Genomic DNA, 23,693 nt, shown 5'->3' with positions numbered 1-23,693 from the left:
GAATGTGTGATATGGAGAACTAGCTAATATCCAAACAAAAAGAACATGGGACTTCCATATTAGTGGTTAGTATGGTTGATTATGATTTCACTCATGGGCCTGCTTGGATTTGAATCCTGGTTGATTTGGACTGGATTATACATAGAATTTAGGCTTATAAGCCAAGCAATGGAGCTTCTAAGGGCATTCAGTGTTCTAAATCCTGGTTGGAGCAGTCAACCTTTGGCCAACCCAACTATTCACCCTCCCTTCAGAGTGATAAATGGATTATCTGACTTAGATCATCTGGACAACTTTCATGGTGCAAGGTCTACTGGTGAGCTCTCCTACTTGATTAACCTCTAGTTCTCTAAGCCTCTTTTCTTAACCCTTTAATATTCACAAACAAAGATCTTCACCATATGATGACTATCCACAGATGAAGATCTTCACATAAGGAATTTCTGCCACAAAGTCAAAGCTTCATTCTAAGTAGTAGGAGTGAGTAGGGGGGGGGGGGGGGGGGATGTATGGGTGCTGAATGCTTCCCAGGGCAACCACTCGTCAGTTACCTTGCAGACAACACAGGGTAATGAGTGCATAGTTTGTGCTAATTTTGCCACATTTGCCAATTTCTGCAGATACCTACAGTGTCAGTATAAATGTTACTAATAAAATTACTAATAAGGGATGTCTATTGATCAATTTGTAAAGGACTAAAAGTGAAATGATAATCATTTCACCAATAAGGGAAGTAGAAAAAATTCTATATCAAGACATACATGACAGCACCATTGTTGACTCTTATTTCTGACAACAATGGAGCAATATCACCCCCATCACTATTACATGGCAAGGTTTCCTTTTACAGTGTTTATCTCTTATTCTTTCAGGATTAAAGTAACGTTTCCTTTTACAGTGTTTATCTCTTATTCTTTCAGGATTAAAGTAACATCTATAAGGGTACAAAACCTAAAATATGTATGGCACAACAAAATTGTGGGTCTTGGAGGGTTAAGTTAGGGATGATATTTGTATCCAACAATTGTCTGGTAAGGCTTGAAGTCAGCTCCCTCATTAGCTGGAAGAAAGTGCAAAACGCATCAGGAGAATGAACAAAGGTACCAAGTGTGAGCACTCAAGACTCTCAAGACTAGGACTCTTTGTTGACATGTAAAACCTGTAAACAGCCAATAAGTGCCGGAAATTTATCTCTATAAAATGCCCTGTAAATTTACAGAGCCTAGGATCTAGTTTTTCTAGGATACTAAAACCAAATTGGCTTATATGGTGGAGAGACAATATTAGGATGGAAACTATTTTCAAATGAGAAAAAAAACTGATTTAGAAGATTTAAGAGAAGTATATTCTTTTCTCAGATAACAGAGCTTTCAAATTATTTACAGCATCTTTTGTCTCACTTCTTTGAGCAAGTGTTTGAAGTCTATTCTTCCTCCTAAGAAGAAAGTTGAAGAGGAGATAAGCCAAAGGACAAGACAAACCAGGCTTCCTGTGAACTTAAGTCCAGCTTAAATATATCACTAAGGAGGTTTTCCTTGCCATGTAATAGGACCCACAAATCTCTAATATGAAATGTTAAATGGAGGCTTGACTTTCCTCCAGCTAATACCAGTTCTCTTTTTCAGGATAACCTGGACCTGCATCTTCCAGACAGATAACAGAAGAACCAGCCTATGAAGAATCCATAGAATCAAAATGGTAATAACTCTTATCATCACTCAGACTGGAGGGCACTTGACTTAGTTGTGAGGTCTTACAATCTTGTGGAAACTGAAGCTTGTGCTGGAATCAAGTTAAACCTACAATAATATCTTTCCTGAAGTATTTCTTAAAGCAGCCTCCATCTATCATGAGTAGCCTTTTCTTGCAGGTGGACACAGAATAACCCCCTTTGCTCCTCAAAAAACTACAAGAGACTACTTAAGGGTTATCCTTTGGCTGATCAAGAACTGAAGACTACAGCAGCATGCTGCCTCTCTAATCAAGCAGGAAAGGTAATATCTCTGTTTACTATCTTCGTTTGAAGCAAACATCCATGTCTGAAACACTTTGCTATACTTGCTGGACAGTCTATAGTTTAAGCTCTGCTGAATGAACATACTGATTTAACACCAAAAAGATTGTTAAAACAAGGTCATTAACATGAATAAGGTACCAGTACTGAAAGTAAGCTAGAGCCTTGCTTGCTTAAAAGGAAAGTAAACCTAATTAGGAGCACTAACCGACTCCATGCCAACAAAACTGATCAAAAGAATTTTGAGATTTTGCAACATTAAGAAGAAACGTCTTTGAGATAAAATATCTATGACAAAGCAACTTATCCAAATGCTGTCTTCTTCTGAATGTAACCAGAAACTCGAGATATGCCAGCACTACCATTTTATTGATATTACTGTGGCTACAAGGGCTGACATTAACCAGGCAAAAATCTCTAGCACTATGTCTAGCTTAAAAGACTTTACTTGGAAGTCAAATTTTCTTGCCTGACTACACTAGTTCTCAAGAATTTCCTAATCCTGAGATGAACTGGCATACATCAATAAGTCTCCTTTAAATCCTGCAGATACCTACACATTTCTCTGTATAAGGCTGAATGTTACAACAAAGAAGTCACTGCCGTACTATGACAGCTGTCTCCAAACACACTGGTTAAAAAAGAATTAAGTACTTACAAACTACATCATTGAAAACTAATGAATCAAAGACAGAAACCAAAGTAAGGATACTGCAAACTGACATCATGTAATGATCAGCAGATACAAACTGTAACAGCAAGCAAGAGTAAATGAATGAAGGTCAGAGGTTCTCACTGATGAATAAGTATCTGCTGGCCTCACATGTTTCATGATGGCTGAAAGGGGTGAATCTTGATGGATATGCCTTAATCTTCAAAGTCCCTGAGCAAGTGATGTTTCAGCTCATAGGGCACTGTTCACAAGTGAAAAAAAGACTGCTTAAACTAGTTTCAACATTATGGGGTATTCAACTATGAGCATTCCCTATGGAATGCCTACCAATCCTGCTTGATTCTCATCTTCCATATTTCATGATTTGTGCCATACCACTCTAGCAAAATACACAAGATTTGGAATATAGTGTCCTTTAATGGTACTAAGGTTCACACTACAGAAATGAACCTTGTTATTCTGATCCTTAAAGGTCAGCATCTGTTGAGGTACTCACATACTGCAGGTGGAGTGCCAGCAGCCCCTGAAGTTTGACTGGGTCCATGAAACTCCCTCCTATTTGTTTTACGCTCAGCCACACACATGCAAGATGTGGTGGTGCAGATAAGACTGGGGCTTCAGGGCTGGTGTCTCGCCTGGGTGAGTTGGAGACGGGAGAAGAGTTGATGGTGAGGGGAAAGCCATGTACACTGATGATCTCTACAGCCTCCGCTACCTTTCCTACCACGTGCATCACAGCCTCTGTCAGGGTGCCCAGGCCACCACCACCATGCTAAAAGATACTATACATGAGTGAACACACTTGTATATGATAGTATGACATAGAGACACTGCCAATTTATTCAACATATACTAAAAGGCCTATGTGTCTCACTTCATACGAGAATTTTAGCAAATTATTTCTACTCAAAATTTATTATTATCATTAGTATTATTATTATTATTATCATTATTACTATTATCATTATTACTATTATTATCATTATTATTTTGCTCTGTCGCTGTCTCCCGCGTTAACGAGGTAGCGCAAGGAAACAGACGAAAGAATGGCCCAACCCACCCACACACACATGTATATACATACACGTCCACACATGCAAATATACATACCTATACATCTCAATGTATACATATATATACACACACAGACATATACATATATACACATGTACATAATTCATGCTGCCTGCCCTTATCAATTCCCATTGCCACCCTGCCACACATGAAATAACAACCCCCTCCCCCTTAATGTGTGCGAGGTAGCACTAGGAAAAGACAACAAAGGCCACATTCGTTCACACTCAGTCTCTAGCTGTCATGTAATAATGCACCGAAACCACAGCTCCCTTTCCACATCCAGGTCCACAGAACTTTCCATGGTTTACCCCAGACGCTTCACATGCCCTGGTTCAATCCATTGACAGCACGTCGACCCCGGTATACCACATCATTCCAATTCACTCTATTCCTTGCATGCCTTTCACCCTCCTGCATGTTCAGGCCCTGATCACTCAAAATAAATCTTTTTCACTCCATCTTTCCACCTCCAATTTGGTCTCCCACTTCTCCTTGTTCCCTCTACCTCTGACACATATATCCTCTTTGTCAATCTCTCCTCACTCATTCTCTCCATGTGACCAAACCATTTCAAAACACTCTCTTCTGCTCTCTCAACCACACTCTTTTTATTACCACACATATCTCTTACCCTATTATTACATACTCAATCAAACCACTTCACACCACATACTGTCCTCAAACATTTCATTTCCAACACATCCACCCTCACAACCACGTAACATTGTTAGAACCCCTGTTCCTTCAAACATACCCATTTTTGCTCTCCAAGATAATATTCTCACCTTCCACACATTCTTCAATGCTCCCAGAACCTTCACTCCCTCACCAACCCTGTGACTCACCTCTGCTTCCATGGTTCCATCTGCTGCTAAATCCACTCCCAGATATCTAAAACACTTCCACTTCCTCCAGTTTTTCTCCATTCAAACTTACCTCCCAATTAACTTGTCCCTCAACCCTAATGAACTAATAACCTTGTTCTTATTCGTATTTACTCTCAACTTCCTTCTTTCACACACTTTACCAAACTGAGTCACCAACTTCTACAGTTTTTCATCTGAATCAGCCACCAGCACTATATCGTCAGCAAACAACAACAGACTCACTTCCCAAGCCCTCTTTCCAAAACTCTTGCATTCACCTCCCTAACCACTCCATCTATAAACAAATTAAACAATCTATCTCTATAAAATTAAAAACACCAATTCAACAATCACCAAATCCCCCATGTCCAACATGGATATTCCATTCTGAGGACATGTAACACTAAAATTGTTCAGCATTCACCTCACATAGGCATACATTCAAGATCACCACAATTCTTCACCTATGGGAATTACCTATTTGTACTCATTTGTTAGTACAGTGCTGGGAAAGAGTTATACCTAGTTATTCGATAATGCCTCTGGTTGCTCTGGAGCTGCATCTCTTGAAGAACTGTTCCTTATCAATGTAATCTACCTGAATTTAGAATGTGGATAGCTTTCTGAGTGCTGCTAGAGGAGAAGGGGCTCTGGTTTAGGTGCATGATACATGACAGCTGCTGAGTGGACTTGAGGGAATGAGGGCACTTCTTTGTTCCTGGTGCTACCTCATTGATGTGGGAAATGGTGAATACTGATGAAAAAATTTATGTACATATTTTGCCTATGGGTTTATGGGCAAGGGAATCATGCCCACATAACTCCTGTGTGTTGTAGAAGGCTACTGAAAGGTAGGAGTAGGAGTCAGGAAATCCTCCCTTCCTGTATGATACTTCCAAATAATAAAGAAAGAAGGAGCCATGTAAGGATTTTTACTTTTAAGGCTTCCATCTGTTCCTGGTGTCTTCTTCGCTTACTGTGGGAAAAAGTGATCACTTATGAAGAAAAGATGTATAATTATATACCTATTTACTGTTTCCTGACTTAGTAGGGTACAATCTAAAATAGATGACTGAGCTTTGAAGGTAATAAATCCTCTCACCTTTTGGAAAGTAATGATACAGGAGGGGAGGCTTTTCAGATCCCCTCTCCCTTCTTCACACCTCTTAAGATACTCTCTACAACAAAAAGGAATAAGTGGGTAGTATTCTTAGTCACTTATCCCCAAGGAACTTTCTACAACAAAGAGGAATAAGTGAGTAGTGTTCTTTGTCACTTATCCCCAAGAATAATCGAAGATCATAATGCTGTGAAAAGCTTCTTTTGTACAGATTGTGTGTCACTGGTGAGGGAGAAGTGATGTTTGCCCCAAACAATACCTTTATAACATCAACAATACTCAAAATACCAGATCATGTTTCTGACTGATAGAATTAATAGTTTATGGTCATTCCTACATGACATATTCACTCTTGTACAGATAGGTGTAGACATCATTTAACAATCAACATCTATCATCCATTACCAATAAGATGAGCATCAAAGTGGCAGTGGGTTTCCATTACCTAATTATCAAACCAATCCCATGGCATTGTCTGAATGCATCAAGGCAAGCATATTTCGTAGGAATTATTTCGTAAAAATGAAGCCTAATCCCAAGGAAGGCAAATGGCAGGGATACCCAACTCCCTGGACATATACCCAATTTCCTGGGGGTAGACCTGCTACTATGAGCTTACAGTTAATACCAACATTCATTTGCTATCAACAAATGTGGTTACAAGTGCATTAAGAAATTACATTATAGGTGCTTTCAAGTAAATGATATCAAAGTTGAGAGGAATATTACCGAGGGCTTCCACCCACTGGCAAGTGCTGCTGGTGTAGTGGGCGTCAGAGTTAGAGGTACAGCGTGCGTCAGGGCCTCGGGTGTCAAGTACTTAACAACCACAGTCACCATGGCTGCCACATCCTTCTGGCCCCAAACTCTGTCAGACACACTGAAGTGCAACTCATACCTGATGAGGCCCCAACAAGAAAAATAACAATCTTAAACATAATAAGCATATAAAACAGTGATATACGGAAAAATCAATAAATTTTTAGAACCAAAAACTGTTGTCTATTGAACTCTGTAGTCCTCTTTCATACTCAAGATATTCAAAATCCTTTATGCATGAGGTCTCTATGCTTACAGCAGTATCATAGCCATGATAATCAAGCTTATGTAGGTAATATTGGTTATTATTTCCATAAACAAAAACTGCATTAAGTACCTGCCTTTACAGCACAAAAAAATCAGATGAAGCAATGTTTAGCAATTACTGGTGATAAGCTATATCAATAAAAATCTTCTACAGAAACAAATGTAATTAGATATTAAAAAGGATGCAGGTAATTATCAACAAAAGTTTCAATTCTGGTGAAATCTACTCACTATTTTGACTTCATAATTTTGAGGTGGTATTGTTCATTTCATTCATTAGTAATGAGTTCTGACACTGATATAGTAGCAGACTAAGGATTTAGTGATTCATTTTAGATCTTACATGTGTTTGATTTTCTGATTTTCTATCAATTCTTAGTATGGTCAAAAACTTTTCTGTCAAGCTCAACTCAACAGACTTGATGTAAGGATAAAATTTCCTCAAATTTTTAACATCTCAGTAGCCTTTTTCCTCCAATTTTGCATGAAGTGTGATGAAAAAGGCAGTGACATCCATCAGTCTTATTTCAATTTTTCGTTAGGTAAGTCAGCAAAAACTTTCAAAGGATATCATGACAACCTTAACTTTAATCACATGCTAACTTTGTTGACTTTCCAGAAAGTCCGTAACTACCTAATATCTATCATTTCTTAAAGATACAAAAAAAAAAGTACAATCCCAGGTAAGACAATACTTCCCTAATGCTTGAAAGTTAACATGATGTATCAAATCTTGAAACAAGCATGGACAGGATTCTTTTTCCATTGAGAAAAATCAATTTGGCATCTTAAAATTTCATAAAAAAAACTGCTGTATATGTGACTGCAAATACTAGGGCCCATCAACCCTCAACTTTCTGTTCCTTGTGCAATCAACGAATGTTACATTTTCTTGGATCATCAGTTCTAGAAAAATGGTCAATAAGACTCAAGGATAACACTCAGTTTCACACCCAAAACAGGATCTTTTCTAGCAAAATTCTTCATCTTGAGAAGATTATACAGTGTCACAGGAGTAAGTCAGTTGAAATAGTGTTTTCGACTAATGTTATTTTATCATGAAGTGAACAAAAAAATCTTGATCTGTCATAACTACATTATTTCAGTTTTCAAGAGTGTTATATTAGTCTCATCCAATAGTGATTGTAGCCACACTCAGTGATTTTTTACTGGTGCCTAGTCAAAACAATTTCATCATCCAAATCCTTAGATGACAATGATTTGAAAAAATGTATTGAATGATTAAACACACATATATCTTTCAAACAGCATCTCATGATTCTCGGCAATCAGTGGTACAGCATGTGTGAATCCCAATTATTTGATTCATCTAAACGGAAATACATGTGTTAATGCAATATAACCAAGTTTACCTACGATGTTATGTTTCACTTTCCTTCCTTCCAAAGTACATATACTTTTCAAGCTTATCTGCACGAGTGACTAAAGGAATCTTCCCTTCCCCTAGTGCTTTGTACACATACTTCCCAAACTTGGTTTTAAATTTTTTTTTTACTGAAGTCCCTGGAGAAGTCTCACCTTCCCTCAACAAGCTTTGTAGAGGCAAATATATCACCAGTGTTGGGCTGCAGAGTGAAGAGTGGATGGGGAGGTCCAGCCCATGAAAAGGTTTTGTCATGTAGATCCCAATCATCTGGGTCCTCAACATATACTCTGCCTAATGCAGCATCTGCACTCCCACCCTGTTAATGTCATAAAACTGCTGATTAGTTTATCAAAGTACTGTGTAGCAATTATCATATCTTCTCATCCCTAATAACAGTACTACTGCGTGGACTGTGAAAATTACTACTAAGGCTGAGAAAGGGAAAAAGAAACCTGAATTTCAGAAATGGCCACAACAAATGGCTCGAACAATAGGCTCTTCTATGCCACAGCTGGAGAACATGGTTATGCCCATTCCCTGCAATTGTAAAATACACAGTATTCCAGAAAAAATGAGCAGGTTTAGTTGCTATCAAATTTTGAGCAAAACAACAAAACACTTTTAAGCAATAGACTAACATTTTCTTTTTATTGATATAAGTTTGTTCACAGCTGTTTGCTGTGATAAATCAGTTACATAAATATTCTGGTAATACTTGCAACCTATATTAAGTTCTTGGAGCCACATTCAGTTTACACCCATGGGGAGGATAAAAAGATGTTTTGGAAGAAAGTAAATAAAGTGCGTAAGGCAAGAGAACAAATGGGAACATTGGTGAAGCGGGCAAATGGGGATATAATAACAAGTAGTGATGAAGTGAGAAGGAGATGGAGGGAATATTTTGAAGGTTTGTTAAATGTGTTAGATAGATAGAGTGGCAGATATGGGTGTTTTGGGAAGGGTGATGTGTGAAGTGAGAGGGTCAGGGGGAATGGTTTGGTGAACAAAGAAGTGGCAGCGAAAGCTTTGTGGAAGATGAAAGCTGGCAAGGCGGCGGGTTTAGATGGCATTGCAGTGGAATTTATTAAAAAAGGGGTGACTGTGTTGTTGATTTGTTGGTAAAGATATTCAAAGTATGCATGGATCATGAAGTGCCTGAGGATTGGCAGAATGCATGCATAGTGCCACTGTAAAAGGCAAAGGGGATAAAGGTGAGTGTTCAAATTACAGAGGCATAAGTTTGTTGAGTATTCCTAGGAAATTATATGGGAGGGTATTGATTGAGAGGGTGAAGGCATGTACAGAGCATCAGATTAGGGAAGTGCAGCGTGGTTCCAGAAGTGGTAGAGGATGTGTGGATCAGGTATTTGCTTTGAAGAATGTATGTGAAAAATATTTAGAAAAACAGATGGATTTGTATGTAGCATTTATGGATCTGGAGAAGGTATATAATAGGGTGGATAGAGATGCTTTATGGAAAGTTGTAAGGGTATTTGGTGTGGGAGGTAACTTGCTAGAAGCAGTAAAAAGTTTTTACCGAGGATATAAGGCATGTCCATGAGTAGGAAGAGAGGAAAGTGGTTGGTTCTCAGTGAATGCTGGCTTGCGGCAGGGGTGCGTGATGTCTTCACGGTTGTTTAATTTGTTTATGGATGGGGTTGTTAGGGAGGTGAATGCAAGAGTTTTGGAAAGAGGGGCAAGTATGCAGTCTGTTGGGGATGAGAGAGCTTGGGAAGTGAGTCAGTTGTTGTTTGCTGATGACAGAGAGCTGGTGGCTGAATTGGGTGAGAAACTGCAGAAGTTGGTGATTGAGTTTGGTAAAGTGAGTGAGAGAAAGTTTAGAGTTTAGAGTAAATGTGAATGAGAGTAAGGTCAGCAGGTTCAGTAGGGTCGAGGGACAAGTCAATTGGGAGGTAACTTTGAATGGAACCATGGGAGCAAAAGTGAGTCACAGGGTGTGTGTGTGTGTGAGTGTGTGTGTTACGGGGGGTAGTGGAGGTTCTGGGAGTGCTGAAGAATGTGTGGAAATGGAGATCGTTATCTCGGAGAGTAAAAATGGGTATGTTTGAAGGAACAGTGGTTCCAACAATGTTATATGGTTGCGAGGCATGGGCTATAGATAAGTTTGTGCGGAGGAGGGTGGATGTATTGGAAATAAAATGTTTGAGGACAATATGTGGTGTGAGGTGGTTTGATTAAGTAATGAAAGGGTAAGAGAGATGTAAGGTAATAAAAGGAGTGCGGTTGAGAGAGCAGAAGAGCATGTGTTGAAATGGTTTGGACTCATGGAGGGAATGAGTGAGGAAAGACTGACAAAGAGGATATATGTCAGAGGTGGAGGGAAGAAGAAGTGGAAGACCAAACTGGAGGTGGAAGGTTGGGGTGAAAAAGATCTTGAGTGAAAGGGGCCTGAACATACAGAAGGGTGAAAGGTGTGCAATGAATAGAGTGAATTGGAATGATGTGGTATACCAGGGTCGACGTCAATGGATTGAACCAAGGCATGTGAAACGTCTGGGGTAAACCATGGAAAGATCTGTGGGGCATGGATGTGGAAAGGGAGCTGTCGTTTTGGTGCATTACACATGACAGCTAGAGACTGAGTGTGAATGAATGTGGCCTTTCTGTCTGTTTCTGGCACTGCCTCGATGGAGGGGGGGTGATGCTATTTCGTGTGGCGGGGTGGTGATGGGAATGGATGAAGGCAGCAAGTATGAATATGTACATATGTCTCTGTATGTATATGTATGTATACGTTGAAATGCATATGTATGTATATGTGCATGCATGGGCATTTATGTATATACATGGGTATGTGGGTGGGTTGGGCCATTCCTCGTCTGTTTCCTTGCGCTATCTCGCCAACACAGGAGACAGCAGTGTCTAAATGTGCGTGGATGTAACCAAGATGAAAAAAAAGGAGAGAGAGGTAGTATGTTTGAGGAAAGGAACCTGGATGTTCTGGCTCTGAGTGAAACAAAGCTCAAGGGTAAAGGGGAAGAGTGGTTTGGGAATGTCTTGGGAGTAAAGTCAGGGGTTAGTGAGAGGACAAGAGCAAGGGAAGGAGTATGTGATAGAGTGTAAGAAAGTAAACTCTAGATTGATATGGGTAAAACTGAAAGTGGATGGAGAGAGATGGTAGAATATTGGTGCATATGCACCCGGGAATGAGAAGAAAGATCAGGAGAGGCAAGTGTTTTGGGAGCAGCTGAGTGAATGTGTTAGTAGTTTTGATGCACGAGACTGGGTTATAGTGATGGGTGATTTGAATGCAAAGGTGAGTAATGTGGCAGTTGAGGGAATAATTGGTGTACATGGGGTGTTCAGTGTTGTAAATGGAAATGGTGAAGAGCTTGTAGATTTATGTGCTGAAAAAGGACTGGTGATTGGGAATACCTGGTTTAAAAAGAGAGATATATATAAGTATATGTATGTAAGTAGGAGAGATGGCCAGAGAACGTCATTGGATTATGTGTTAATTGTTAGGCGTGTGAAAGAGAGACTTTTGGTTGTTAATGTACTGAGAGGTGCAACTGGAGGGATGTCTGATCATTATCTTGTGAAGGTAAAGGTGAAGATATGTAGAGGTTTTCAGGAAAGAAGAGAGAATGTTGGGGTGAAGAGAGTGGAGAGTGTGAGTGAGTTGGGAAGGAGACTTTTGTGGGGAAGTACCAGGAGAGACTGAGTACAGAATGGAAAAAGGTGAGAACAAAGGACGTAAGGGGAGTGGGGGACGAATGGGATGTATTTAGGGAAGTAGTGAAGGCTTGCGCAAAAGATGCTTGTGGCATGAGAAGCGTGGGAGGTGGGTTGATTAGCAAGGGTAGTGAGTGGTGGGATGAAGAAGTAAGATTATTAGTGAGAGAGAAGAGAGAGGCATTTGGATGGTTTTTGCAGGAAAATAATGCAAATGAATGGGAGATGTATAAAAGAAAGAGGCAGGAGGTCAAGATAAAGGTGCAAGAGATGAAAAAGAGGGCAAATGAGAGTTGGGGTGAGAGAGTATCATTGAATTTTAGGGAGAATAAAAAGATGTTTTGGAAGGAGGTAAATAAAGTGCATAAGGCAAGGGAACAAATGGGAACATCAGTGAAGGGGGCTAACAGGGAGGTGATAACAAGTAGTGGTGATGTGAGAAGGAGATGGAGTGAGTATTTTGAAGGTTTGTTGAATGTGTTTGATGATAGAGTGGCAGATATAAAGTGTTTTGGCTGAGGTGGAGTGCAAAGTGAGAGGGTTAGGGAGAATGATTTGGTAAACAGAGAAGAGGTAGTAATAGCTTTATGGAAGATGGAAGCTGGCAAGGCAGCAGGTTTGGATGGTATTGCAGTGGAATTTATTAAAAAAGGGGGTGACTGTACTGTTGACTGGTTGGTAAGGTTATTTAATGTATGTATGACTCATGGTGAGGTGCCCCGGGATTGGTAGAATGCTTGCATAGTGCCATTGGACAAAGGCAAAGGGGATAAGGGTGAGAGCTCAAATTACAGAGGTATAAGTTTGTTGATTATTCCTGGGAAATTATATGGGAGGGTACTGATTCAGAGGGTGAAGGCATGTACAGAACATCCAATTAGGGAAGAGCAGTGTGGTTTCAGAAGTGGTAGAGGATGTGTGGATCAGGTGTTTGATTTGAAGAATGTATGTGAGAAATACTTAGAAAAGCAAATGGATTTTTATGTAGCATTTATGGATCTGGAGAAGGCATATGATAGAGTTGATAGGGATGCTCTGCGGAAGGCATTAGCAATATATGGTGTGGGAAGTATGATGTTAGAAGCAGTCAAAAGTTTTTATTGAGGATGTAAGGCATGTGTATGAGTAGGAAGAGAGGAAAGTGATTGGTTCTCAGTGAATGTTGGTTTGTGGCAGGGGTGCGTGATGTCTCCATGGTTGTTTAATATGTTTATGGATGGGGTTGATAGGGAGGTGAATGCAAGAGTTTTGGAAAGAGGGGCATATATGCAGTCTGTTGAGGATGAGAGAGCTTGGGAAGTGAGTCAGTTGTTGTTCGCCGATGATACAGCGCAGGTGGTTGATTCATGTGAGAAACTGCAGAAGCTGGTGACTGAGTTTGGTAATGTGTGTGAAAGAAGAAAGCTGAGAGTAAATGTGAATAAGAGCAAGGTTATTAGGTACAGTAGGGTTGAGGGACAAGTTAATTGGGAGATAAATCTAAATGGAGAAAAACTGGAGGAAATGAGGTGTTTTAGATATCTGGGAGTGGATTTGGCAGCGGATGGAACCATGGAAGCAGAATTGAATCATAGGGTGGGGCAGGGGGCGAACGTTCTGGAAGCGCTGAAAAATGTGTGGAAGTTGACAACATTATCTCGAAAAGCAAAAACGGGTATGTTTGAAGGAATAGTGGTTCCAACAATGTTATATGGTTGCGAGGCGTGGGCTATAGATAGAGTTGTGTGGAGGAGGGTGGATGTGCTGGAAATGATATGTTTGAGGACAATATGTGGTGTGAGGTGGTTTGACTGAGTAAGTAATGAAAGGGTAAGAGATATGTGTGGCAATAAAAAGAGTGTGGTTGAGAGAGCAGAAGAGGGTGTTTTGAAATGGTTTGGTCACATGGAGGAAATGAGTGAGGAAAGATTGACAAAGAGGATATATGTGTCAGAGGTGGAGGGAACAAGGAGAAGTGGGAGACCAAATTGGAGGTGGAAAGATGGAGTGAAAAAGATTCTTAAGTGATCAGGGCCTGAACATGTAGGAGGGTGAATGGCGTGCATGGAACAGAATGAATTGGAACGATGTGGTATACCGGGGTCGACGTGCTGTCAATGGATTGAACTAGGGCATGTGAAGCGTCTGGGGTAAACCATGGAAAGTTTTGTGGGGGCCTGGATGTGGAAAGGGAGCTGTGGTTTCGGTGCATTATTACATGACAGCTAGAGACTGAGTGTGAACGAATGTGGCCTTTGTTGTCTTTTCCTAGCGCTACCTCGCGCACATGCAGGGGGAGGGGGTTGTCATTTCATGTGTGGCGGGGTGGCGACGAGAATGAAAAAGGGCAGACAGTATGAATTATGTACAGGTGTGTATATGTATGTGTCAGTGTGTGTATATATATATATATATATATATATATATATATATATATATATATATATATATATATATATATATATACGTTGAGATGTATAGGTATGTATGTATATAGGTATGTATATTTTCCTAGTGGGTATATGCATATATGTAAATGCTTAAAAAATTTGAATATATACGTGGCATTTATGGATCTGGAGAAACCATATGACAGGGTTGATAAAGATGCTAAGTTTAAGGTCTTAGGAATATACAGTGTGGGATGAAAGCTTCTAGAAGCAGCAAGAAATGTTTACCAAGGGTGTAAGACATGTGTACGAGTAGGAAGAGATTAAAGAGAATGGTTCTAAATGAATGTTTGTCTGCGGTAAGGGTGTCACCATGGTTATTTAGGTTATTCATGTATGGGGTGGTGAGAGAGATAAATGCAAGTCTTAAAGAAAGGGTTGAGTATGCCTGGAAAATAAGTCAGTTGTTGTTTGCTGACGATACAGCACTGGTGGCAGATTTGTTTGAGAAACTGCAGAAGTTGGTGACCGAGTTTGGAAGGGATGTGAAAGGAGAAAGCTGAGAGTAAATATGAATATAAGCATGGTCATTAGGTCTAGGAGGGGTTAGTTGGGGTGTGAGTATGGAGAAAAATTGGAAGAACTGAAGTGTTTTAAATTAATAACTCCCACAGCACTGCAAAAGCCCCATAAAGGGGGGTTCCTATGGTAGGAGTGAGAAACAAATTATGTAAAATCACAGGATGCCTCCATTTTTTGTAAATCTGTTCAGTATGGACATAAACAAAATTCTTTTACATTGCCAAATAAATATGCAGCATACAAAGTTTAAAAACAGTCTTTAAGAACTTTATGAATATGCTCTCAGAATCAAGATTAAGAGAAATCTATAATATTTAAAACATTCATGATAAATTCCCATGAAGTTCATATGCCCTAATATGTATACATAGAAAAAAAAAAAACACTGAACCATGACGGTCACACTGCAAATCTTCGTCACTTTGTTGGTATACAATAACAAATTCATGAGTCCTTAAAGTGACCAACTTGTTTCAGTCACAAAGTATGAAAACGATGTATGGGGACATGAAACTACTTTACGAAAGTTGAAAACAATACATCCATCAACCAGACGTGGTGGTTCCAAACCAATGCATAGCCTGATATATATTCTTGGAATAAGATGTGCAAAACACTGAGTAAAAAAAACTTAAAAGTTACCTGAGTCTTCCAGAGGTAGACAGTCTTGGCAGCAGGTTTCATGGGGTTGTCGTTGACATCATCAATGATGACAGTGACGGGTTGTGTGGCTGCCAACCCCCCAGCATCAGCCACCACCACCTCAGCCGTCAGCTGGCGATGCTCTTCCCTGTCCACGGGACCTAATGTCCACACCTCAGCCCCACCACGTCCACTGTCTGCACCTGCCATTTTACATGAGTAGCGTAAAGCTCACTGAGGCATACTTGCTTTCAATACGTCATTACTGCACCACACTGTACTATGCAGGAAAGGGTCACAACTGAGCGCGTGATCAAGTATATTCCTACGAGTCCACGGGGAATTGAAACACGATAAGTTCCCACGTGCACTTTCGTGTGATAATCACATCATCAGGGGAGACACAAGAGAGAAATATAACAGTCAGTTGATATACGACGAAGAAACGAAGCTAGGACGCCATTTGCTAAACAAGTCACTTGTTTACAAAATGGCGTCCTAGCTCCGTCGCTTTGTTGTATATCAACTGACTGTCATTTGTTTACCAAATGGCGTCCTAACTAGGTCTCTTGTATCTCCGCTGATGATGTGATTACTACACGAAAGTGCACTTGAGAACTCATCGTGTTTCATTTCCCCGTGGACTCACAGGAACCTTACTATGCATGATTTTTAAGCCTATAAAGTATTTGCCTGGTATGGAAAATCTGAATAAGATGCACAATAAGTCTAGTCATTCAAAGCGCACAAGGAATATAAGGCGAGGGCGTACATCACTAAATAACCCAGAGGAAGATGAAAGCCGGCAAGGCAGTAGGTTTGGATGGTATTGCAGTGGAATTTATTAAAAAGGGGGGTGACTGTATTATTGACTGGTTGGTAAGGTTATTTAATGTATGTATGACTCATGGTGAGGTGCCTGAGGATTGGCGGAATGCGTGCATAGTGCCACTGTACAAAGGCAAAGGGGATAAGAGTGAGTGCTCAAATTACAGAGGTATAAGTTTGTTGAGTATTCCTGGTAAATTATATGGGAGGGTATTGATTGAGAGGGTGAAGGCATGTACAGAGCATCAGATTGGGGAAGAGCAGTGTGGTTTCAGAAGTAGTAGAGGATGTGTGGATCAGGTGTTTGCTTTGAAGAATGTATGTGAGAAATACTTAGAAAAGCAAATGGATTTGTATGTAGCATTTATGGATCTGGAGAAGGCATATGATAGAGTTGATAGAGATGCTCTGTGGAAGGTGTTAAGAATATATGGTGTGGGAGGCAAGTTGTTAGAAGCAGTGAAAAGTTTTTATCGAGGATGTAAGGCATGTGTACGTGTAGGAAGATAGGAAAGTGATTGGTTCTCAGTGAATGTAGGTTTGCGGCAGGGGTGTGTGATGTCTCCATGGTTGTTTAATTTGTTTAAGGATGGGGTTGTTAGGGAGGTAAATGCAAGAGTTTTGGAAAGAGGGGCAAGTATGAAGTCTGTTGGGGATGAGAGAGCTTGGGAAGTGAGTCAGTTGTTCGCTGATGATACAGCGCTGGTGGCTGATTCATGTGAGAAACTGCAGAAGCTGGTGACTGAGTTTGGTAAAGTGTGTGAAAGAAGAAAGTGAAGAGTAAATGTGAATAAGAGCAAGGTTATTAGGTACAGTAGGGTTGAGGGTCAAGTCAATTGGGAGGTAAGTTTGAATGGAGAAAAACTGGAGGAAGTAAAGTGTTTTAGATATCTGGGAGTGGATCTGGCAGCGGATGGAACCATGGAAGCGGAAGTGGATCATAGGGTGGGGGAGGGGGCGAAAATTCTGGGGGCCTTGAAGAATGTGTGGAAGTCGAGAACATTATCTCGGAAAGCAAAAATGGGTATGTTTGAAGGAATAGTGGTTCCAACAATGTTGTATGGTTGCGAGGCGTGGGCTATGGATAGAGGTGTGCGCAGGAGGATGGATGTGCTGGAAATGAGATGTTTGAGGACAATGTGTGGTGTGAGGTGTTGATCGAGTAAGTAACGTGAGGGGTAAGAGAGATGTGTGCAGTTTGAGGACAATGTGTGGTGTGAGGTGTTGATCGAGTAAGTAACGTGAGGGTAAGAGAGATGTGTGGAAATAAAAAGAGCGTGGTTGAGAGAGCAGAAGAGGGTGTTTTGAAATGGTTTGGGCACATGGAGAGAATGAGTGAGGAAAGATTGACCAAGAGGATATATGTGTCGGAGGTGGAGGGAACGAGGAGAAGTGGGAGACCAAATTGGAGGTGGAAAGATGGAGTGAAAAAGATTCTGTGTGATCGGGGCCTGAACATGCAGGAGGGTGAAAGGAGGGCAAGGAATAGAGTGAATTGGATCGATGTGGTATACCGGGGTTGACGTGCTGTCAGTGGATTGAATCAGGGCATGTGAAGCGTCTGGGGTAAACCATGGAAAGCTGTGTAGGTATGTATATTTGCGTGTGTGGACGTATGTATATACATGTGTATGGAGGTGGGTTGGGCCATTTCTTTCGTCTGTTTCCTTGCGCTACCTCGCAAACGCGGGAGACGGCGAAAAAAAATTATATATATATATATATATATATATATATATATATATATATATATATATATATATATATGTATATATGATTTGTTGCTATTCACAATCTTCTAATTATAACATGGTAGTACTTTGTAGTACACCTAAATGATTATGTTTGTTGCACACCATATATTGTATGGGAAAGAGGAACACATGGTCATGCTTGGAAATTAAACCTATCTTGCTCAAGATGTTTAAGAAGACCTGCACAAGTTTAGGGATTATAACTCGTCTTATATTCTAGCACTGTGGATCTCAATCTAATTGGACAGTCATTATTTTTTATTCTTTTTAGCTAATGTAAGTCTCGGGGGGTCAATTATATTAAGGGAGATAATGTCATCTTGGAGGTGCAAGGATTAGGTCAAAATTTCCTAAGGTTAAGACTGACTTTGTTCACATCAGCTGTGCCATGCATGATTCGTCTAAGTTCTATGCCTGACACCTAAACTGCACTCATGTTAAACGAAACTGATGAGGGAACTTTGGGCTTGTTCTTCGGGAGAATATACAGCTTTTAAAAATTTCCGTTCACATAAGATGCTGGGAGCATAAACAACTCGCTGGTCTGTGAAGCCAGAGGTAAATAATCAAACATTACGGCGCATGGGATTTAAATATTCAAACATTACGGCGCATGGGATTTAAATATTCAAACATTACGGCGCATGGGATTTAAATATTCAAACATTACGGCGCATGGGATTTAAATATTCAAACATTACGGCGCATGGGATTTAAATATTCAAACATTACGGCGCATGGGATTTAAATATTCAAACATTACGGCGCATGGGATTTAAATATTCAAACATTACGGCGCATGGGATTTAAATATTCAAACATTACGGCGCATGGGATTTAAATCAAGTTGTTATGGATTCCCTCTCATATAGGCCTCTGTGACCATGACAAAACTGATGCGTTTGCCAAACTTGCACTTAGTAAAAGTGATGTTGAAAACAACGTTGCGTTGTCAATTAGAATGGAATTAACAACCTCTTTGAAGCACGAAGACGAGTTCAGATAAGCACAAAGTAGATACATTTTCCATCACAGTGACATGCGTGAAGTAAAACATGTATATGGAGAAAGTAGTGATCCTAGCAGATAACACGATGTAACTGCTAGACTAATGTTAGTCTGTAAGTACTATTGGCGCTTTATTGGCGTATCTGATGTTAATCGTGTGAATTGTAAAGTTTGAGGTCAACGATCTGGACACAAACTAGAACAGTGTGTCTTAGAAAGAGAAAACTAGAGCCTTTTAAGAATAAATGTAAACAAACCCTACAATTAGGGTCACATCACAATTGTTCATAACAAGATACCTGAAATTTTGCTCGTATCCACTTTTTGCCTCTGGTTGGTAAAACTTACCAACTAAAACTATGTAATGTATGTAATGAAATACCTGTTCTGAAGTGTAATATGCTATGTAATATCAACCCACTAAGGGTCTGACTTACACCCTTTGTGACCCCGTGTAATCATTTTGCGCTACTGCTTACAGGATGAGCATAGGGTACGCAATGCATAGGGTACGCAATAAGTTTGCCGGGGTATAAAACTAAACAAATTGACATATATAGATTAATTACATTTTGTTAACTCTAGCACCAAAATGGAAGACTAAGCTGTTCTATATTGTACTGTCAGGCAACAAATGTGTCGCGGGTAGATGATTTTGGACACGAAATCCTATTTTTTTTTTTTCATAATTGCAAAAATGATCTCATATGAACCAAGTTAATCACTTGAATGCCACGGCAGTTTTCAGCCCTCATTACGACATTCCATGCAGCTCTGACACACGCTTCGGAGGCTTACGAACTCCATCTAATTGCGGATAAATGCTGTGCCTTTGGCAAATTATGGTAACTATCAGGCTAAGATCCAGTCACAGAGCATTTGTGTTTGGCTACTGATATTACCAGAGTACATGACGGTGTTGAAATCTAATCGCTGACATACTAATACTTTTTCACTAATTCTTATACGAATGAAAAAAGCATTGAAACCTATTTTTTTTTTATTAGGTAAAGATGAATTCTCTTCCGCTACGGAAAGTATAAGTTCCCTCTGGTAACAATAACAAAAAAAGAAACTACTGAAACCAACCATTTAAGAGGGTCAGATTAGCTTAAGCTTACTGCAGTTCCTATAAAACTGCTGAATCTGCTTGAATTCAGTTTGGATTTCCAGAATTTACCACCGATAACCACAAAAATTCAGAGCTTCAGTAAACAAGTCAACTGCTTATACTTACCTGAGTCGTACTTGATGGAGAGGGTGTCGAGGACGTGGGCGGGGTTGGAGGGGGCCAGGGTGAAGTTGAAGGGCGGGCCGTGGGCCAGCGCCCACACGTCGTCGTCGGTAGCTGTGAGGAGGCCCAGGAGGGAGGCAGGAGCGCCCTCAGTCACATGTAGGAGGGTGGGAGGTAAGAGACGCGGGGGGCAGTCGTTGACGTCCGTCACGGTGATGGTGAGGGTGGCTGTGGACGAGAGGGAGGAAGGGAGGCCACCTTCGTCCACCGCCACCACCCTGGCCACACCCACCTCCCCGCCGGGAGCCTCACGGTCCAGGGCGCGCCACAGCCTCACGCCCCCGCTGCCGTCCACGCTCAGGGCGCCCCACCCGCCCTCCACACGGTACTCCACTCCCTGCTGCTCCATCTACGGGAGAAGTAAATCAGGAATCAATAAAGAGAGAGACGTCTGTAATAGACACCACAGTTTAAGAAGTGTAACTGATATTTGTTGTTGTTGGTTACAAGAATAACATCAAATATTCCTCTATCCCACCTGAAAATAGAGAATAAAATCTATTGATATCCAACACAATGAAAAATCCAAAAAAAAAATGAAAAAAAAGAATCCAATCAACACTTAAGATTTGATTACAAACTACATCTTTTTGATAGGAATATCAAATAGTCCTACTGGCAGAATAAACAAGCGACTTTTTAACCTAGTATATTTCAACCATAGTTTCATTACTGAAGTTTATGATCATATAACGACCATAGCATGAAGACGATAGTGCTGAGCAGAACATGGAAACACAGTTGAATTCTATTATGTGCAAATTGTAACAAGAAAGTACTTTTCAATCTTGTTTTCCAGAGGTGGGAATCTCACTGCGAGGCAGCAATGTTCGATACCTAACCAAGAAAATACCTCGTAGATCAGATATGTGCATTTCTAGGAAGAGGGTGGGGACATACAAGGGTGTAAGAAAGGTAAAACCTTGTTGGATATGGCAATCAAGATGTCTCCATACATCACTGAAGAAATTGAGATTACAGGGAGACATATAAACATCTACAAATTCCATGGAAGCCACGAAGGAGTAATACATACTATTCGTTGACGGCAGACCAGATTGCTAAAGACGACATAACAGGTAAGGTAAGTAAGTGACAGGAGGGGCAACAGAAAACCATATCTTCTGATGTATTTTTTTTTCATGCTTCTCCGTTTTCCGCGTTAGTGACGTAGCGCCAGGAACAGACGAAGAAAGGCTGCATTTGCTTACATCCATTCTGTAGCTGGCATGTGCAATATACCTGAACCACAACCCCCGATCCACAACCAGGCCTTACAAACCTTTCCATGGTTTCTCTTGGCTGCTTCACATGCCCTCGATCAGTCCACTGATTGCAGGTCGTTCCCAGGATACCACAATGTTCCATTTCACTCTATCCCGTGCACACTTTTCACCCTCCTGCATACTCAGGCACCGAGCACTCAAAATCTTTCTACTTCCATCCTTCCATCCCCTTTTCGATCTCCCGCTTCTTGTTCCCTTTATTTCTGACACACACATCCTTTTTGTCAGTCTTTCCTCACTCATTCTCTCCACATGTTCCGAACCACTTCAACACACACCCTTCTGCTCTCTCAAACACACTCTTTTTATTACCACACATTTCTCTTACCCTTTCATCACTTACTCGATCGAACCACCTCGCACCGCATATTGTCCTCAAACATTTAATTTCTAACACATCCACCCTCTGCACATCCTCATCCGTAGCCCATGCCTCTCATACATCCACACACACATCCACACACACACACACACGCACACATACACACACCATTACCCTGGCTCTTACAACCAGAGATCAAAGCCCCTCTCTCAGGTCTTCCCACCTCCCCTAACCCACTGATCTTAGTGAGCGTATATATATAGGATCTGACGGCGAAGGACCTGCCCGCAGGAGGCGCTGAAGGTCAGGCTGGCGAATATGAAAGGTAAACACAGGGGGGACCTCCCCGGCACACCCTGATGTTGACCATATAGCCAAGAGTGGCATGTACCACAGCCCAGGGGAGTTGACTGTGGTAATGATGATGCTATGGTGGTGAACATGAGCCAACATTCTAGTGAAAGTGATGGTGTTGATATGGTGATAATGGGTGATGACTGTGAACATGAGCCAACATTCTAGTGATAGTGATGGTGTTGATATGGTGATAATGGGCTATGGTGGTGAACATGAGCCAACATTCTAATGATAGTGATGGTGTTGATATGGTGATAATGGGTGATGACTGTGAACATGAGCCAACATTCTAGTGATAGTGATGGTGTTGATATGATGATAATGGGTGATGGTGGTGAACATGAGCCAACATTCTAGTGATAGTGATGGTGATATGGTGATAATGGGTGAAGATATATCAGCGATGCTGTAGTATTAATGGAGGTTGTGAAAGTCCTGGTGTGGTGATTGTGTAAGGGTGGTGAACATGAGCCAACATTCTAGTGATAGTGATGGTGATGATATGGTGATAATGGGTGATGATATATCAGCGATGCTGTAGTATTAATGGAGGTTGTGAAAGTCCTGGTGTGGTGATTGTGTAAGGGGCATCACTAATGGTGATGTTGTAGTAATGGTGATGATGGTGATAGTGAACGGTTGTGGCTTAGCTTGGGTGATGAGAGTGACGGTGATCCAATGGTGATTATGATGGTGATAATGACTGGGTGTGATCCATCCACTGGTGAGGGTGAAAGGTATGGTGAGGGTGATATTGTGAGGAGGTCACCATTAAGGAGCACATCACCATCCGGTCACCAGGGGGTCAACACTCACCATGTCCGGGTCGGTGGCTGGGAGGGAGGCCAAGAGGGTGCCGGGGGCGGTGTCCTCCCTGACGGTGACGTGGGCGTGCGGGCGGCGGAACTGGGGCGGGTTGTCGTTCAGATCCCGCAGCCGCACCTCCACCCAGGCCGTGTCCGTGTGCCGCGCGTCGCTCCACCCGCCGCGGCCCTGGGGGGGAAGAGAGAGAGTGAGGGAGGAGGAGGAGGCGTGGAGTGGTCTAGGTAGAGACATAACAAAGTCTTCGACAAAGAATGGACGATCGGGCTTTGTCGCAAAATATGTCAGCTGATAAACATCGAAGAGACGAAGCTAGGACGGCATTTGGTAAACATGTTTACCAAATGGCGTTACCAGGCACAACTCTCTCTCTCTGACAGTAATGAAGGGTTACCAGGCACAACTCTCCTCTCTCTCTCTCTCTCTCTCTCTCTCTGACAGTAATGAAGGGTTACCAGGCACAACTCTCTCTCTCTCTCTCTCTCTCTCTCTCTCTCTCTCTCTCTCTCT

General features: G+C 41.2%; 1 protein-coding gene across 11 annotated transcripts in view; it reads right to left on the bottom strand.

The window, feature by feature from the left end:
- LOC139746178 (putative neural-cadherin 2) overlaps nucleotides 1-23,693 on the bottom strand; it is a 760,037-nt gene that overhangs the window by 41,231 nt on the left and 695,113 nt on the right. For all 11 annotated transcript variants that reach the window (XR_011712090.1, XR_011712087.1, XR_011712091.1 and 8 more), the window contains exons 13-18: nucleotides 23,178-23,354; nucleotides 20,340-20,745; nucleotides 15,513-15,715; nucleotides 8,376-8,539; nucleotides 6,480-6,648; nucleotides 3,184-3,459 (exon numbers count right to left, since the gene is read on the bottom strand). Coding sequence is in view for 8 of the 11 variants with exons in the window: in XM_071657094.1 (XP_071513195.1) it covers nucleotides 3,184-3,459; nucleotides 6,480-6,648; nucleotides 8,376-8,539; nucleotides 15,513-15,715; nucleotides 20,340-20,745; nucleotides 23,178-23,354 (1,395 nt within the window). In the remaining 3 variants the exon portion in view is untranslated. The remainder of the gene's footprint in view (nucleotides 1-3,183; nucleotides 3,460-6,479; nucleotides 6,649-8,375; nucleotides 8,540-15,512; nucleotides 15,716-20,339; nucleotides 20,746-23,177; nucleotides 23,355-23,693) is intronic.

This window comes from Panulirus ornatus, chromosome 64, assembly GCF_036320965.1.
Source record: "Panulirus ornatus isolate Po-2019 chromosome 64, ASM3632096v1, whole genome shotgun sequence".
Classification (NCBI taxonomy): Eukaryota; Metazoa; Arthropoda; class Malacostraca; order Decapoda; family Palinuridae; genus Panulirus; species Panulirus ornatus.
This window is presented reverse-complemented; position numbering and strand designations above follow the sequence as displayed.